The sequence below is a fragment of the Leptinotarsa decemlineata genome, unplaced genomic scaffold, assembly GCF_025532065.1.
Source record: "Leptinotarsa decemlineata unplaced genomic scaffold, Ldec_3_MD MMD2_P_RNA_scaffold_2, whole genome shotgun sequence".
Classification (NCBI taxonomy): domain Eukaryota; kingdom Metazoa; phylum Arthropoda; class Insecta; order Coleoptera; family Chrysomelidae; genus Leptinotarsa; species Leptinotarsa decemlineata.
In genome coordinates, this window is record NW_027412529.1 from 12192929 (window position 1) to 12211783 (window position 18855).

At 36.8% G+C, this 18855-nt stretch overlaps 1 protein-coding gene across 1 annotated transcript in view; it reads left to right on the forward strand.

Moving 5' to 3' along the window:
* Positions 1-18855, forward strand: part of LOC111511790 (uncharacterized) — a 118034-nt gene that overhangs the window by 35405 nt on the left and 63774 nt on the right. The window contains exon 2 of the mRNA XM_074183617.1: positions 16447-16724. Coding sequence (XP_074039718.1) covers positions 16449-16724 — 276 coding nt within the window. The 5' untranslated portion in view covers positions 16447-16448. The remainder of the gene's footprint in view (positions 1-16446; positions 16725-18855) is intronic.

Sequence of the window (18855 nt, forward strand, 5' to 3'; positions counted from 1 at the left end):
GTGAATTGGAAGTAATTCTATGACAAACACACCTTAAGCAAGTAAGTACCGTAAGTTCAACCATGAATACAAATCCCTCCATTTCGAGAAGAAAGGTTTGTAACTCAACATGTTGGAGAGTATTGAAATAAAAAAATTCGAAAACTCTCAACACCTGATGAATGATCAAACTGAATTGAATAATTCGCCATTATTGAATCTGTTCATATACACCTATATTTACAGGTATACTTTCGAAAAAAAATGTATTGATATTGTTAATGAATACGTACCTGACCTTTACAGGTAGATTTATTATTCAGGTAGGCGAATAGGTACTAGGTTGGAGTATAAAATGATATAATTTAAAACTAACTCTCTGTTTATGCTTGAAGAAGCTATTGTATAGCAAAACACGTGTCGCGGTTTTTGTAAAACCCTTTTATAGTGGAAATCATACTGTAACGAATTGAAGAATTAACTGTCTCAATAAAATTTATTTTTAACAATATTTCACTTTCACAACTAATTTATATACAAACTCAGCAACCAACGCTTAATTTATCTTCACTATTTGTTAACCGCTCGATTCGCTCTCTAGATACAGACTGACTCCCTCTAGGTGGAAAGTCATCTTCGTGTCGTTTAGGCTTGGAGTCCAGCTCCCTTACCCTTTTGACTGATTATTGGTCACCTAAAGAACCAATGGGTACATGACTGGTGGTATGGCGGTATGAAGTCCTCAGACATCAGTACCGTCCTTCACGGGATACCCCTACCTGGCTGGGGTGGAATGGATGAGAAAGCTATTCATCCGTTAACGGGGGACATGAGGGCCTCATAAGATAGAGTGTGTGGGCCTTCTATATAGGAAGGGTCGTCTACAGCATAATCTGTGGCTTCCCTAACTTACGGGTTTTCGTGAGTTTCCGTACTTTCGAAAACTCGCTGATTCCTCGACTGAATGGACTGCCGAATGGAAGGCAGCTGCAAATATCTGCGGATGGCTTCGTTCCGCACGAACCAAGGAGCATTCACAATCATCCTAATTAACTTATTTCGAAGTCTTTCCAAAATATAAATGTTGGACGGAGCCGCTTGTCCCCAGACACCTGAAGCATACATGATGACAGGCTTGAACATCGTGTTGTAGATGGTAATTTTATTCTTTGTGCTCAGTTTGGACTTTCTGTTGTCTGGGTACAGACTAGCTATCCGACCCTCGATCTTTGACTTAACGCACATGCTGTGCGGGTTCCAAGTGAGCCTACGGTCTATTAGAAGGCCGAGGTACTTTACCCGCGCTTGCCAGTCAATCTCCCTTCCAGAGATTCTCACTTTTCTGGCCGGAGAAAATAGTAATCTTCCCATGGTTATCGCCTGTGTCTTGTCCGGGTTTACTCGGATCTTCCAGTCAAGGTACCAGCGCTCAAGGTCGTCCAATGAACGTTGCATGTAGACGACGCCGAGCTCCCAACCATGGAAAGTGAGAGAAGAGCCGTGTCGTCGGCGTACAGGGATATACCTGGGGAGGTCGCTGGTGTAGAGAGAATACAGCGTCGGAGAGAGCACGGCCCCCTGTGGCACTCCTGCGAGGATCTCTCTGTTATCAGACAGAGAGCCCTCTACTCTGACCAGAAAAGTTCTGTCTTTCAGGAAAGACCCGATCCACCGGATCAAGCCACGAGGTAGGTCGAACGCGTTTAACCTGTGCAGAAGGCCTTCGTGCCATACTCGGTCAAAGGCCTTCGAGATGTCTAGTAGCACAATGTGCACTTTTCTATTTGCGTTAAGCTCGCTGATGATGTTTTCGATCAACCTTAGAGCCTGTAATTCAGTGGAGTGATCTCTCCTGAAGCCGAATTGTTCATTGGGCAGAACATTTCGGTCCTCAACTTCTTCGTTGAGTCTTTGCAGAACAACTCTTTCAGCCAGCTTAGCCGCCGACGAGAGTTGACTGGGGACCCTCTAGGGACGGGAGGTCGGCTTTATATAGCGGTAACGATAACTGCAGATCTCTCTCGTCTTTTCAGCACTCATCTAGAATTGTCGTTGCGGTTCGTCGACCGCATTCTTTTCGCGATGAGTCATATGTTTGGTGTGTGAGATAACGATCAGGGCCGGCCTCACTCACTATGGACCTAACCTAATCGAACCTAGCCTCTTTGGTATTCGCAACATTGATTTCAGACAATGGACCGCAATTTGAAGCAGCTCAGTTTATTACATTTTCTGCAACTGGCAATAGAATGGGATGGTAGGAAGGCAAAAATAAATTTTGAGAAAAATGTTGCATGTGGTATATTGTGATATATTTTGATTCATCACGTCTTATGCATAGAAAGTTATTTTTCACCAGGAAAATCAATAATAATATCGCAAAATTTGAGAGATACTTCACCTACTACTGAAACGTATTTAAAATGGGAAGTTGGTTGATAACCGAATAAACTTATCCTGACAGAACAAACAAAATATTATAACGAAAAGGAAAAAAAATAAAAACCTATCAAAATAAATGGAAGTGTGAGATACCAAGATAAATGCAATTTTACTTGAAGATTTGGTGAACTTTGGCAATGTTTGCATTGTTAGTATTCACAATAGTCTTCGGGTGATGACTATCATCACCCGAAGATGTTTCACCCTCCATCATTTTCTTGTTTGATTTTTAGTTGGGTTCTTCTCCCTATAACCTTCACTGCAATATATTCATGAAAGGCCTAAATATTTCCGTCGTTCAACTTATCAAAATTGAATTATAAGTTGAAGGTTTTTTATTGAAATTCCAGTACGTTCATCGAAGAGATCAGATGTTGAGTTCTCCATCTAAACTGATGTGGATTTGAAACCTGAACTTGCTGTAATTTTTGATATATTATAAATGATCCATCCACTACCTGATATTTTAATGATATTGATGAGAAAACTTTAAAAACAACCAGTAATTACTTCGAAGTTTAGCTGAGGAAGATTGGGAGTGTCTGATGTTGAAGCTATCCTTAAAAGTAATAATTATACTCTACAGGTTCTTACACAAATTGTAACGGAGTGAGTTACTTGAAGTTACACAGATTGTGATTGCTGATACAACACTCAACAACAGCAAACTTTTTGTTTTCACCTTCGAGAATGGAGATTTTTAGATTTGATGGTTGTTCTTCTGTGTTATGAAACAATCAGTTGTAGAATTGGCCGCGGTGGTAGTGCACCCTACTCACGATCGGAAGACCATGGGTTCGATTCCCGCCTCGACCAGATATTTTTCTCGAGAGAAATTATCTGGTTGAAGCTGGAATGATTTCTCAACCGTGTTAGGAAGCACACGTTGAAAGGTAAGACCTCGTTAGTCCTTAGGTCGCACAAGTTTCTCAACTTCTGAGAGTTGTCGTTCGTATGGGGGCGGTAGCTGATTAACGGAAAAACAGATGTTAACGGGAAAACAGAATCAGTGGGTTGACTGAAAGTGAATAAATACAAAAGTTACTCCTGTTCTTTTCTCTTTCGAAATTTTACCTGAAATTTAATTGCAAAACATTTTTTTTGTATCGAGAAGAAGAGGCAAAAAGCCAAAAACTTTCTTTCCCAAGAAATAATCAATCCTGAAAATATAACCTTTTCAATTTAAACAAGATTTTTATGGCTGGGATTTGATCAAATAAGCGAATGAATGTCATTGCGATGTCATCGATGACATGAATAGATCCAATTCATTCCGTGACATGAAGTGAAAATTCCACCTTCCATTTAGTATATCGGTCGGTCAGTAGCCGGGCGGTTCGACGTGGATGCTTTGTTCACTAAGTTAATATGCCGATGTGTGAGTTATGGTTCAAGCCCCAGGCTGAACGCTTGATTTTCACGTGTTAGGTATCAAACGTTAAAAGGTAAGAATTCGTTAGTCCTTAGCTCGCACAAGTTTCGACTTCTGAGGGTTGTCGTTCGTGGGGGTGCGATAGCTGCTCAATAGAAAAAAACATATTTCAAACATATTTCAACATATATCGTGTGGGAATCCTGTGAATGATATCCCATTCAATTCCACAACGTATGTTTGGAATGAAAACTGAGTAGAGAAAAGTGTTTTTTGTATAATTCAGTACTCCTATAGAAGGATTCCTTTCAAAATGAATTTTCTTTCGTATCTGTATCTGTAGAGTAGGGAGGGTGAGTGTAAAGCCACAACACTTAGGCCACATGTGACCCATTGTACATCATCCCGAGGAGTTGTCCTCCTGTCCTTTTAAGGAAGGTGGACAGTTTACTAAGATGCATCTCCTTTATATTGGCAGGTGTAGGCGAAGACTCGCCGAACACACACTCTCTTTGGCGACCTTAAGGTGTCTTACGGTGGCCTCCGCGAAGATTTTGGAGGGTGCAGCGACATTACTGTCGTTGAGCGGTTTCTTCAACCTTCTTGGGGTTTCTTCCGTGGAGGTGCACAAATGAGGGAGCTATCCTGCAGGGGCAGCCGGATCCTTGCCTTTATTCAAGGCGGAGCTCTTGGCGCCCGCCGCAGGAAGTGCCCTTGCTGTTGGAGGTGGAGTGGGCAAGGAGGAAGGTGCACTTATAGTTGCTGCCACTCCTATCCCCATCGCTCTCTTTCTCCTTTTGGCCTCGGCACTGCAAATGCGTTTACGCCTTGGCGTTTACAGCACGGGGTGATCTGCTATGTCCAGCCTCATTCCAAGCGGTAGATTGGGGTGGACATTTCTGTTCATCCCCAGCCATCGCCTTAGATTGGGGTGAGCACTTCTGTCCAGCCCCGGGATTGGTTTTTGTTGCCTCTGTTTTTGTGTTTGTTTCATTCATGTGTGTTTCCACCAGTAGCAAGAAAAGAGTTGGTCATTTCTGGCAGAGCCCCGCATTACCAGAGGTAGGCTGATTGCAATAAGGTTTCGCCGAGTTCCCCAAGGATGTCGTTCGTAACCGCATATCACCCTGCGGTCATTCACCTGTCGGCACGATTCCTTACTTCTCAGCTTGAGTAGGCTGGCCCACAGTGGCATGGTTTGCAAAAGCTTTTAGGGAGTTTTAGTTCCCCTTACCCTACTTTTTTCTGCCACTGACCAGGAGTCCGGCGACCCCGTCCGTAAGGCCACATTGGCTTCCCGGACAGAGCCTCTAGTCCCCTGGTCGTTCCCCTATCCGCCACCTGGGGACGCGTCCGGTAGGTAGCCCAACCCACGGATTTCTTTCGTATATTTAAATGTTTATAAGAAAGAAGCTCTTTTAGTGATGCTTTTTTTTCCAGTTTGCGTTTGCATAATCTACGAATGTATGTATAGAGTTACTTCTTTTGAAATTGATTGCTTCATTTCTGTATTTGGAAGATTCCCATACTTTTTTTTATATAAAGATGAAGTAGAAGGAAGCCAAAAATGTTCCTTCTCAGGAATTGACTGCTTCAAAAAACATACCTCTTTCAATTCAAATAATATTCCTTTGGCTGAGATTCAATCAAATAGGCGAATGAATGTCATTTCGATATCATCGATGAAATGAATAGATCAAATTAATTCCATGACATGAAGTCGTGATTGGTACTGAAGAGCTCTAAGGCAAATGTTCACGGCGAAACATCGATGTCTTTCAGTGAGGATGGCAGTGTTCCATGTAAGTGGAATTTTTACCTTCCATTTAGTATAATGTGTAGGAATCCTGTGAATGATGTTCAATTCAATTCCACAACGAATATTTGAACTACAAATTGGGTAAAGAAAAAGTGTTTGTTGCATAATTCAGTATTCATATAGAAGTAATCGTTTCGAAAAAACCTTTCTTTCGTGTAATTCAATGTTTATATGAAAGTAGCTGTTTCAGGAGAGCACTTCCTTCCAGTCTGTATCTAAAAGTAACTTCTCTGCTTGACCTTCACATCTATGTATAGAGGAACTTCTTTCAAAATTGATTGCTTCCTTTTTTTCTTTGGAAGACTCCTACATTTTTTTTGTATCAAGAAGGAGTATTGAAAAATCAAAAACTTTCTTTCCCAAGAATACACTCCTTTCAATTTATACCCTGCAATATTTCTGCTGAATGTCTCACGTGGGAACGAAATATTTATCGTAATTGCAAAATGATAATGACATACATTCATCGTTTCATTCTACAGAATCATCAAAAAAAATATTAAATTTGTAGGAACTATCCTACATATAGAAAAGGAAGGTTTTGTCTCCTTTCTTCTCAATCTTTTTAAAAAACATGTGATTTTGGAATTCATTGTTTACATATAATTTTTTCAAGTTCTAACAGGGAGAATATGGCATAAAATTGCCAACTTTTCGGGGTACTATAAAGTACTCAACACATTTTACACTGATGGAATTAGTACATATAATTCAAAACAATTCGCAAAAATTAAGGTCATAATTAACAATACAGAAAATGATAACATTTCCATAATTGGGAAAAAAATACTGACATTGATAGCATCAATGTCCTACGTATTTTTAATAATGTTGGTACGTTAATCTGATTGTTTGCATCATGTGGGTGGTTGTACGTAAGGGTTAAAAGTTAAAAGAAAAAAATGTAATCGAGCGCGTCACATTTTCTATAGGGTTGTTAAGTGCAACAAAAAAAAAAGCTCTCATTCAATAATCTGACGATTTCGATCTGCCATTTTGAAATACTCAAGCGCGTCAGATTAAGATATATATGGTTCATCTTTATGTTTTAGACGTGCTGTCTCATTATCTGACGATTATCTAGAGAGGGATTCGCTTAATCTGACAAAAACAATATTTTTTTTATTTTTATTTTTTAATTCATTGAACCTAATTGATTGAAAAGCTCAGGAAATAGCATGCAAATAAATGAGTGTATGTTTTATCAATTGACTAATTAATGAAAAAGAGAGAAATGAAACTTTCTATGTTTTTAACCACTTCAATTTGTAACTAACGTTACTGCAGTTTCGTCCTATAAGGACATTTTCAAACGTATGCAATATATAAGGACATTATCAAACTTATACAATATATAAGTAACTACAGTGACGTTAGTTGCAAATAAAAGTGGTAAAAAACATAGAAAGTTCAATTTCTCTTTTCTTCCACGTAGTACCGGCTACATCCATCAATTAATTGATTAATTAATCATCATCTTACTCTTCATCACGAACGAGTCTCTGTGATCAGCTTTGATGGCGTCATGGCAACAGAATTCAGAGTGGGGACGGAGTGAGAGAGTAATAGATAGAGGAAAAGTGAATAGAGAATAAAGGAATAGAAACTCGGAGAGAGAAATATAGGTATCACACAGCTGCACGCATTGAACTTTATCGACGAATTTTCGTTATTTCGGCATGCGGAAATCGTCAGATTATATATTTTTCGTTATCCTTGAATTATTTTCTTCAAAATAAAAAAAAATTAGCTACGCTCTAGAATGTCGAAATGACGTTATTTTTTTACAACTTTGCTGCCCTCCCCTTTATTTACGTCCCTTTCAAATTGTCAGATTACTGGAATATACTTTTTTCAGCAGGTAATTGACTCACCCTACCTTAATCTGCCGCGCTCGAGAATTTCTGATGATCAATTTTTTTTTACTAATCTGATCCTTTATCCCTCACAGGCGGCCTTATATGTATATGTGGCTCCTATTTGGTGGAGGCACTTAACCGGGTACAAGGTATCCCCCTGTATATTAATCTGTCGCGCTTTAGTGAATCCCGAAATCCCCGCCTCTCGAAACAGCTACTTTTATATAAACATTAAATTACCCGAAAGAAAAATTCTTGCTGAACAAATACTTTTATATGAACATTCAAACACACGTTTCTCTATTCACTTTCTATTCGAAACATTCGTAATGTAATTGAATCAGACATCATTCACAGGAATGCAACACAATGTATTGAATGACAGAGGTGAAATTTCAATTACATGGAACACTGTCATCCTCACTGGTGGATATCCAATGTTCCGGATTAGGACACTTGCCTTGCCTTCAGCACCAAATATGGATAACATTATAAGATGAAGCACTAAACTCATTCATGAAATCATGACTCATGTCACGAATGAGTTCAATCCACTCATGTCATTGATGACAGTACGTAATGACAATCATTTGATTATTTGATCAAATCACCCATTTATAGAAATATTGTTCAACTGGAAAAGGGTATATTTCAGGGAGAAATTATTTTGTGGGACCTTAATGAACTGTACCATGAAAAATCCGTAACAAGTCGAGTTTTTCCTGATTTACTGTACCGAAATCACAAGTAATTTGCAAAATGGTGAATGTACAATGGATGTTGTACAAATTGAGTATTGTAATTACAATTATTTAAATTAACAGTTATGATCACACCATATTATTATTATCATTCTATGTAACGAGATTTTCTAGTGACCTTCGCACCTTGACTCTATCGTGGATTGAAAATATTTTCGCAATTTATGTTCCATTAGTCGTTAGAAACTGTCAGAAACACGAACTTTTTTTTTGTATAATTAATGTAGGTACGTCTACGTGAAATTTGATCGAAAGTTAATGAAAGTTCTTTCATCGGAAAGGGAAAAAACTGAAATTTTAATCACAATTTGTGTTATATGATACTGACTCAACAAGGGTTATGTGAAAGGAATCGAGTAAAAATATACAGTGCATTGCTTTAATGTACCCCCCTTTTATTTTTGAACGGGTCAACTCAAAAAATTTAAATTTGGGATAATGGAATAAATGCATGAATACTTTATTGTAAATTGAAATCGACAGATGGAACCTTCAGGGATGGCGATTAAATTCAATGATTTCTGGATTTGCTGGCATTGTCGAAATATCAATAATGAAATAGTCCTTCAATCGTTTGACATTTTGCAGTTGATCTGCCAAACAAGGAAGGTTTTTATACCCATATACCGAAGTCAAAGTTTTATGGTTTTTGGAAGTTTCGTAATATTCATAATTATATACCAATTTGGTTCTTTACCAAAGAGCTTGAGCCTCATCCCACTGTTCCATCAGGAGTTTTATATTGTCTGCTCCCGTTGTATTTTCGATATCGGATATATAAAAAATAAAGAATAAGTTATTTTGTAGTGCTCCATATACAACTGGTAACGCATCAAATTAACATCTACCAGGCACTACAGACAGACTCTGTTCAGAATTAGAGCTGCTGCATCAGGAGGGAAGCGATGGTGCAGGAGTTTTCCATATGAGACGATGCGCCTCACTATACTCTGAAAAAATTAGTTCCCAATTCAATTCAATTCAATTCAATTCAATCTGAAGTTGATCATTAGATTTCATTTATTCCACTGCATTCGAACTACCTAGCACGGGATTCATCAGATTTGATATTTTCTTCACTTCACTAATCATCGTCAGTATTTTCCTTATCACACAGTGAAAATTAAAATCTCAAAGTGAAGAACATTATCTCGATCTGAAGAAATCTTGCTGTCCTATATTCATGATGAAATATTTTTATAAACTGAGAAATATATTCTCTCAAGTTGAATTTGAATTATTAATTCAAATGGACGGAATAAACGCTTCTTTCAAGTGAAAAAAAGAGTACACCAAGATTGTGCATACATTTCAATAGAAATCATCACATTAGCTCAAGAGAAGTAGGTATGCTTTCTTTAGTAGGAGCAAAATTAATCTCGAAGCAAAACTGTTTTGGATTTTGGAAGAATTATATGTCAAATTATCTAAGAACAATTCGTTCAGGCCAGTCTCAACTCCCTACAGTAGGTTAATGGACTGACACCTATCAGAAAACAACTACTCCCTTGATTATTACCACGAAGGGCGTTGGATTATATCCGATATGTGAAAGTTTTCTTTCCTTATATGAGGAATTGGGCAAATTTCGGATATGCAGTTGGTTACCTCGTTCAAAGGCAGATGGGGCGACGACAAACCTGTTGTTTGTTGTATGCTTCAGCTTAGTTCGAGGAATGATACTCTGACGGAATTTGATTTTCAATTATCGGAAATCATCGACTTTATGTTGATGATAAACACTAACTTGCACTGACGAGTGGCCAAACAGCCCGAAACCGGTCTGCAAGTGTGTTCCAATAATTGAAAATCTATTGCGGCAGTTGTATCGCCAACAGCATATGCAGGAATAACTTCTGTGAAGAATCCTGCACTGACAGCTGTCGGATATAATCCAACGCCCTTCGTGGTATTAGCCAGGGGAGTAGTTGTTTTCTGATAGTTGTCAGACCTACTGTGTAGGAAGTTGAGACTGGCCTGAACGAATTGTTCTTAGATAATTTGATTTATAGCCAGTCTTCAAGTATGCCCACTGACTATGTTTGAAATAATTTTATATTAACTTGGAACACTATTTAAGTAAATATCTCCGTAGGAGAAATTAATTGTTTTTCTTTGAAGAGAAGCATTTTTCATTCAAACGCTTTTGTTTGTATGTATCAAATAAGCTCATTTACTTCATCAAATATGAGCTTATGCTTCTGTTTATAAACCGTCCCTCTCATACGGATGTCTTCAGTTACTTGAATCCAAAGTATCTCATCTGTAATATGAACAGCTATAAGTAGTAAGGAAAGAAATTAAATAATACATTATATATCATGATTGGTTTATTTGAAGCAATTACAAATTATAAATATTATTCTGAAAAAGCATATGATACAAAACAAAACTCAATAGACACTATTGAGAGATCATACAGTTATACAAATAACAGAAATAAATATTCAATCCGAAAACATATATATATATATATATATATATATATATATATATATATATATATATATATATATATATATATACAGTGTGTCTCACTTCTCATGGAAACACCCCCGTATCTTCCGTAATATTCGAGGTGAAACGATGAAACTCTCAGGACTGATGTTCATGTTTCGATGTCAAAACCAAAAAAAATCTACTTCAATTATTACGGAATACACGGGGGTGTTTCCATGAGAAGTGAGACAAATTCGGATTTTTCATGACTGACATTTTTTCAGGAAAAAAGTGTATTCGTAGTAAGTTGGTAGTCCTGATCACGAATCTGAAGGAATTTTGAGCTTATTTTGCCCCCTTATATGTTTTACCGTAAAAATGGGGTGTTCCATCGCGAGTGGCGGACAGTGTATATCACTTTGGCCAACTCCATTCAGGTGGTAGGTGCATTTTGAGCATTTCCATCAGTCCAGAGAGTTTCATCGTTCTACCTTGAATATTACGAAAGATACGGGGGTGTTTCCATGAGAAGTGAGACACACTATATATATATATATATATATATATATATATATATATATATATATATATATATATATATATATATTCCATGAAAATCGAAAAATAAATAGATAAGTACTTTTGATCATTCCCATATTGATTTCAATTTAAGAGCCACCGGTAGACAGCTGTTTCAGCCTATTGGGCATCGTTAGTACCAGGCAGGCGGTCCTCGATAGAAGACAAAATGAGAAAAAACCAAGAAAGTACTTGATAAAAATAGCTGCGTAAACGCAAGCGAAACATAAGTGGAACCCCCTATTGGTGTGACACCCAAGTCAACTTACCAAGTTTTTATGTCAGTGTTGGTGGTTTGACCCTTTGGCGGACAACATGGGGATTTTCTGGCGCCCAATAATGACTGTTGTGTCTATTGGAAACTCCATTTTTTGTGAACTTGACCTAATCTGTCCATATGATATTGACAAGGAAATGTTTATCCTCTTGAGTCTTGACAAGTAACCATTCAAAGAATTCCACTTTACGAGGTATATCAGTCTCTTTCAAATAATGGACACAGTAGAACTTATAGGGATGCCATTTATTCTTATTAAGAATTCGACAAATTGCCACGTAGGGTATACCTATCTCCCTTTCAGCCTCGTGCAGAGAAGCATTTGGAAATGCATGAAAGTATCCCAAAACTGTTATACCATTGTCATCATCATCATCCACTTTAGTCTTCTTACTAATGATTTTTGGACGGAAGGTTCCATTCAACCTACAGTTTTTTAGTAGTCGATTTATCACATCATTATTCGGCTTCGGAAGTTGTGGATATCTTTCATGAAATACTCGGCATGTTCTACTTGCAATTCTATTGCACTCACCATAAATTATTAATAAATTCAAGAAATCTTCATTACTGTAACCTAATCTTGACATTATTCTATTATAATTGGTAGCTATCACAATCAGTCAAAACCACCAACGAAAGTCTGACGTTAAATAATTGGTTTATTTATTTTTCCAAAGCACACTATTAAAAAATATTAATGTGTACTGTTGTACGTTAGAGACCAATACCTCAATGTATACAAATTGTAACTTTTTCTAAGGTAGGTACATACCAATTACGAATTGACTGAGACAGTTGAAAAACTGGATCAAAGGAAATATTACTAAGTATAAAAAAAATGTTGAATATCCAAAATAAATGATGAATTCAAAAAAACGAGCAAGAAAACCACGTCAGTTTCCGTTTGAAACAGTTTATCTCGAAAACGGTTCAAAATAGAAATAGTATTATCTGAACAAAGTTAATCTAAAATTGGATGCAGAGCTCAAAAATGTTGAAATATACAGAGTGTTCCATTTGAAAAAATTGAGTTCCACTAATTTTTTCATGAGATCAAAGTATCTGCATTTTTTGAAGACCCTGTATGAGGCAAATGAAAATATGACTCGGAGTGAAGATCCTCATAGTATCAGTCCACTACATTTCAAATTTAATCGTTTTAGTGCAAAAGAGTTCAAGATTATCAGCATTTATAAAAGTTCATGTTTGGTAAAAAAATATCGAAATTGATTCATATCTTCTGAACGGTAATAGATAGGTATAGAGAAATAGTATATGAATTTGTTGACAAAGTGATAAAGAATCATAATAATATATTATATACGGGGTGTTCCATTTGAAAAATCAAAGAAGCCGCTACTTTATAGTAGAAGCGACAACGCCGCTTCGTCGGAAATATTTTAGGCGTATAGGTCATATTGATTTATGCATACTGTGAAATTTTCAGGTTGATCCGTTGAATAGTTTGTCAGAAACGGCTAATTAACGCTCACCATGAAAAGCCCTGTATAAAAAGTGACAAATTCTTGACAAATTGCAAATTAACGAATAAAATAAAATCGAAGCCTATTATGAACAACATTACAACTCAGGCAACAAAATGAATCAATTTATTAGTAATTTTACACAAATAAAGTCTTTAAAACTAGATCTCATTCTGGTAAATAGCAATAAAAAAATTACTTTCGTCTATCAAGTTCTGCATTCTCCTTTTGTTCATCCACAATTGCCGGAACTTCACTTTGATTCTGAAACGAAAGAAGAAATCAGCACATCATCGTTAGCCACTATTTCAAATATCTAGAAAGGTAAAACTATGAAAACAGCTGCCACTTAATTAAAAAAAATAATTTTTTTGGTAAAAACTGTTTGAGTGGGTTTATTCCGTTAACCAACCAATTGTTGCCTGCATACGAACGACAACCCTCCAAATTTAAAACTTGTCTGTGATTTTATTGTTTAACACACGATTTCTATCAAGTTAAAAGGTGCCTAATCATTCCTTGATCAGAAATAAATAATCAATTCAAAAGGGGTACTTGAAATCCCTTTGAAGTGAAATAATCATTTTGGAACCGTTACAGGAATTTAAAGTGTTGTGTGAGTATTATTAGAGAATCAGTGGAAAATATGAAATGTTTCATTAAAAAAATGTAACTCATGATCATACATACATATTTGAAGGTATGTGATCCACTATTTAAATAAAAATATTCACTGTTTTCACGTTTTTGGAAATTCCGATTTCTCCTCTAGTGAGTTTGGTGATTTTTCTACCTATTTCTTACATTCCTAAAGGAAATATATTAGATAATTTCAAGCTGAGTAATGTATATTCAATTTTTTCCCAATGAATAACATGAGAAAACATTTCTGAAGTAATTACAGAAAGCCAAGACATTTCGGAAAATGATGCATGTGTGGAAAATTGCGAAGCATTGATATAATTTACGCAAAATGAGTGCAAAATCAGGAGTTGCTGTCAAAATTTACCACTTTCTCTTCGGTACTAGGTATATAACGCAGTACTCACTGATATAGCGGAGTTTTTTTCTCAAGTAACCTGAACACCACAATTTTATCCAATTATAATACTTACCCATGAAAATATCTTCCAACTGTGTAAGACCCAGGTTTGTAAAAATCTGTTCCATTATGGCAGCTACAAAATAATCGGAAATGAATTGCACTACCTACAGACACATAAAACACTTCTTGCTCAGAATGACAACACCAACTTTACTTCCCAACACATATTGGCGCGTACGCAAACACTGTTTTACATTGTAAGTTTCTCATAATACTAAATTCAAATTTTCGTCAATAATATCTATGTTCGAATAAAACAGTTTTTTTCCAAACTGAAATGAATGAAATACTTCTTTGAAAGAAATCCTGTTCATTCTATGCAAAATTCGTGTTATTTTCAGTCGATCATAATATAGTTTTGTATATTGATTCACAAAACTTTTGTTATAAACGAATTGAGTTATTTGAAAGAATACAGTTTTGAATTCAAATGAACAATATATTTTCAGATCAAGTTGATATTGATATCCATCTGAAACAGTTTATTTTTCTCTTCAAATAAGTGGTAGATTTTGAGATGATATTATATTTTCTTTATTCAAAATAGTCCATCTTCGCAATAATATAATCAAACGAATGGTGTCGTTGAAAGGCCAAGAAGTTTGATTTCTTCGTTGAAAAAAGTGTGATTTTTTTGTGGAACGTGGCGCTGTTGGCATGAAGTAATAGTTTCTCCAATTGAGATAAACATTTCAATGAAACCTATGATCTTTATTGAAAGAAATACTTTTTATTGTGCAATAACAAAAAAACTAGTAACTTAGCATCATCAATTCTTTCTATTTTTCAACAAAATCAAGATATATAAGAGGTCTCTTTCGATAACTGAAACGATAAAATATAAAATGGTAGACATGCAGCTTCATAAATGACAACAAACATTTTCGATGCAATGTGCAACAAAAACCAGAATATGCTTAATTCAGTATTGAATATGAAAAACAATACAGGCATATTATGATATGGCACTACCTTAATTGAATAAATATGGGAGAGCACTCTGACCAAATATAATCCTTTCTTATCATTTCATAGCATTTTATTGGACGTATATGAGAAGTCTTTTCCTATACAGAAAATCAACTCGAAGCGTAAAAAATGAAACAGTTTCATTCATACATGAAAACTTTTATCATAGTTTACATTTCTATTGATTCCATTTTCATAAATATTGAGGACTCATCATATAAGTAGATTGTAAATTTCATTGTTCTGTGAGTCTACCACACCATCAAAAGATCCAAGAGATCCAAGATTATCAATTTGATGCCTCAATATTTTTGAAGACAGATAAGCTGCATTCGCGACTTTGATGAATCGATATTGAGAAATCACAGGCAGATAGAGAGCTGACAGTCATGCTAGATACGAATTATCTATTCTATATGTCTCAAGTCAACTGTGAGGTTCGGAACTAGATCAGAAAATTAGCCAGAAAGAAATATGTGGAGTACTGGAAAACATAGTAGGAATCGGCTCAGAATAATTTTGGGCAACTCACTGAATGATGGCTATATAACACAGACTTTAGCTGCAGGCAATACATGGCAGATACAGAAACCCATTATCCCAATGGTATAGGTGTATAAATGATGAGATTGTTGGCATGTTTATAATAAAATATTCCAGAAGAGCCCATCATAAGGCTCTGGTGGAATACGGAATCTCTGTAAATTTCTGAGTGCACACCTTGATTTGACTATTGGACTTTCAGTTGTGATAAAAGAAAATAATTTGACATCTATCAGCTGTCAATCGTTGTAGCCGTAGTGGTCGTAGTGGAACAGTCGTGGCTATCTTCATCTACTTCACACTTATGCGGTTTTATGTTTATTGGATCATACATAGTATTGTATAGCTGACTTTATTATTTTCGATTTTATATGACACTGTTCGCAACTCTCATCAGTGTTTGGTATCCCTGCTAAAACTCACATTGTTTTTCCTCAAATAGTTGTCAATACAATAAATCATCATACATAGTGAGCAGTGAGAGCAGATCGAACATTCATCAGTATTCTGACTTCAGTATTTTAATTGTGAATATCGATAGATATTCCGCTAGATAATTGATGAATGTGGTTTTTCCAAATCAGACTCAGATCAATAGTATGTGCTAAAAATTGAACGTTGCCTTCAGTATTGTTCCTTTTTGCAAGAATGATTGTTTTGTTTTCATTTCTGTCAATTGACACCTATGAAATTGTGTTCATCTGTACTTTAGAGGATCTGGAATATGCTTTCATGAGAATTTTGATTTCTGTATTCAAAAATTCGAATTCAATTTCTATAAATGCTATAATGACTTCAAAACATTTCATTTCCAGATATGTCCTCTTCGAAGTCAAAACAGACTCCAAACAATGTTTGTGACGGTGATGATACGTCTTTGCGATCCGTCAGCTCTGAGGACGTTTCCCAAGCTCCAAAAGGTTACTGCTGTGCCAAATCCTTCAATCCTGCTGATGGAAGGGGTCGAAAGATCCATCTGATGCAGATGCTCATCCTTCCTTTCATTCCTATCATGGCTCTCATAATTCAGACTTCGGTTCTGTTGGATAATATATTGACCACTAGGAGTGAAGTTATGGAAATCGAGAATCAGGTGAGATTGTTTGAATCATCATCATTTTTTTGATACATGACTAGTAGAATACCCTATACTGAAAAGTTAAATTCCCAAATTATCACTTTATGGGGAACAGATAATTTTTTCTATTTTCCATTCATCACTATTCTGTATATAATGAGGTATGAATATTCAAAAGAAAAACTTAGTGACAATTTTTGCGACCTTACAGAACGATAAAGTGAAACTTGAGAAAAATACATGGAAAAAGCAAATAATACAGAACTCAAAATGAGATATTTTAACGACCAGACTTGTTCACAAGTCATGTCTATGTTAAAACCATTAATAACATCATTCTCACGCATGTATCGAATCCAGAGACGTTTCTAGCGATGATAAATTGAATTAGTTTTTTTGCCAATACGTCATCTTTGTGTCACTAGCATATACAAAAGATGAAAAAATAGACAGAATATTGAAGAAGAAGCGACGAAATCCCACCGTAGAACGCTAAGACATCCAGCCCCAATGACCCGCAAAGTAATGCTATAGTTTGGCTGATAAGATCAAAAAACAGGGCGATTCTTCATTCCTCAATTGAAGAAGAGGGAATGATGCCTTTTATCAGCCAGGGTTGTATCTTTTTGATGAATCTATCATTTTCAAAAGGCATATTCCTATCGCAGCTGAAGGTGGGTGAAGTAACTTCAAATAAAAAAAAATTGACAATATTAATAATAATAATAATAATGATGGGATGCAAACTCTATAGGAGTTTGCATCCCAAATCGTCCGTTCCTCGGTTGTACTTCACCCGACAACAGGGAGGCCGTGGACTTTTGAGTTTGGAGTGTCTACATGACAGAATGGTACTGGATACAGCCTGTAAAGTCGTTAGGAGTTCGGATCCCCTTCTCTGCATGGTCTGTGACCATGAGAGAGCAGGAGTTGGAGCATTTCTCCTTAGGGCATCTGCCCGAGCAGCTGATGAACTCGGTATAGTTTTCGACTCTGAACGAGGTGACCACAACTCTGTCACCGAGTTGGAACCCGTTCAGCAAAAAGCTCAGATAATAACCTCAGAGATCACCTCACTTCTGCAGAGACACAAGGATAAGCCACTGCATAGGGTCTTCTTCAATAACATTGGAGACCTTGGCCTATCAAAGCGCCTGACGTTTGCTTTTCTCAGGTCGAGTGGGCTGAAGTCGGAAACTGAGGGGTTCATCATGGCTTGCCAGGATGGTGTCTTTAACACCTTACTCTACCGCAGTCGCGTGGTGGGTATAGAGGTTCCTGACACAAGGTGCAGGGCCTGCCGCGAGGCGCCTGAGACTCTAATGCACTTGCTATCAGCATGTCCAGCATATGCGGTCTCGGCCTATATCCATCGACATAACACGGCCTTAAGAGTGCTATATTACCATCTACGGCACTCTTACGGTATTGACGGGACACCGGTGTTGCCCTACGCTCCGGGGATATTGAATCCGTTGTAAGGAACGAGAAGTGTCGAATTTATTGGAACTATTCGTTTCCCACCCTCCCCACCCTCAGGCTCATACAAGCTAATAAGCCTGATGTAGTCCTTCTCGATCACCAGAGCAAAACGATATTTGTCGTGGAGTTTTCAGTTCCTGGCGAGACGAATATCGTCAGAAAAGGGGAGGAAAAATGGATAAAATATCGAGATTTTCTCTTCGAACTCCGAAGACTCTATCCAGATAACTCTGTCAAGATGGTTGTTCTGATTATTGGAGTACTTGGTGGAATGATGTCCTCTCTGCTCTCGAATCTCAAAATCATACCGGCTTGCCGCACTAAGTCAGAAATATTAGCCGCACAGATGCAGAAGGCTGTTATTCTTGGCTCACTGCGTTTGTCAGGGCACATGATTTTCGGACCCAATGATCACTCACCCTACGGTGTGGGGTGTGAGATGTTTCGACAGTTGTCTTCTCTGTCTTTCTTTGTTTTTGTCTCCTTCTTTTTCATAGGTGTTTATTTTTTATGTTATTTTCGTGTTTGGCTTGTATGTGTATGTATGTTGATGTTGAAGATGACTGAATCGAACAAAAAATACAGAAAAAGGATAAAGCCACCCCAACAGACAAAACAACACAACGATGGACAGCATTTACGTACGTAGGGCACCAAACCAAAA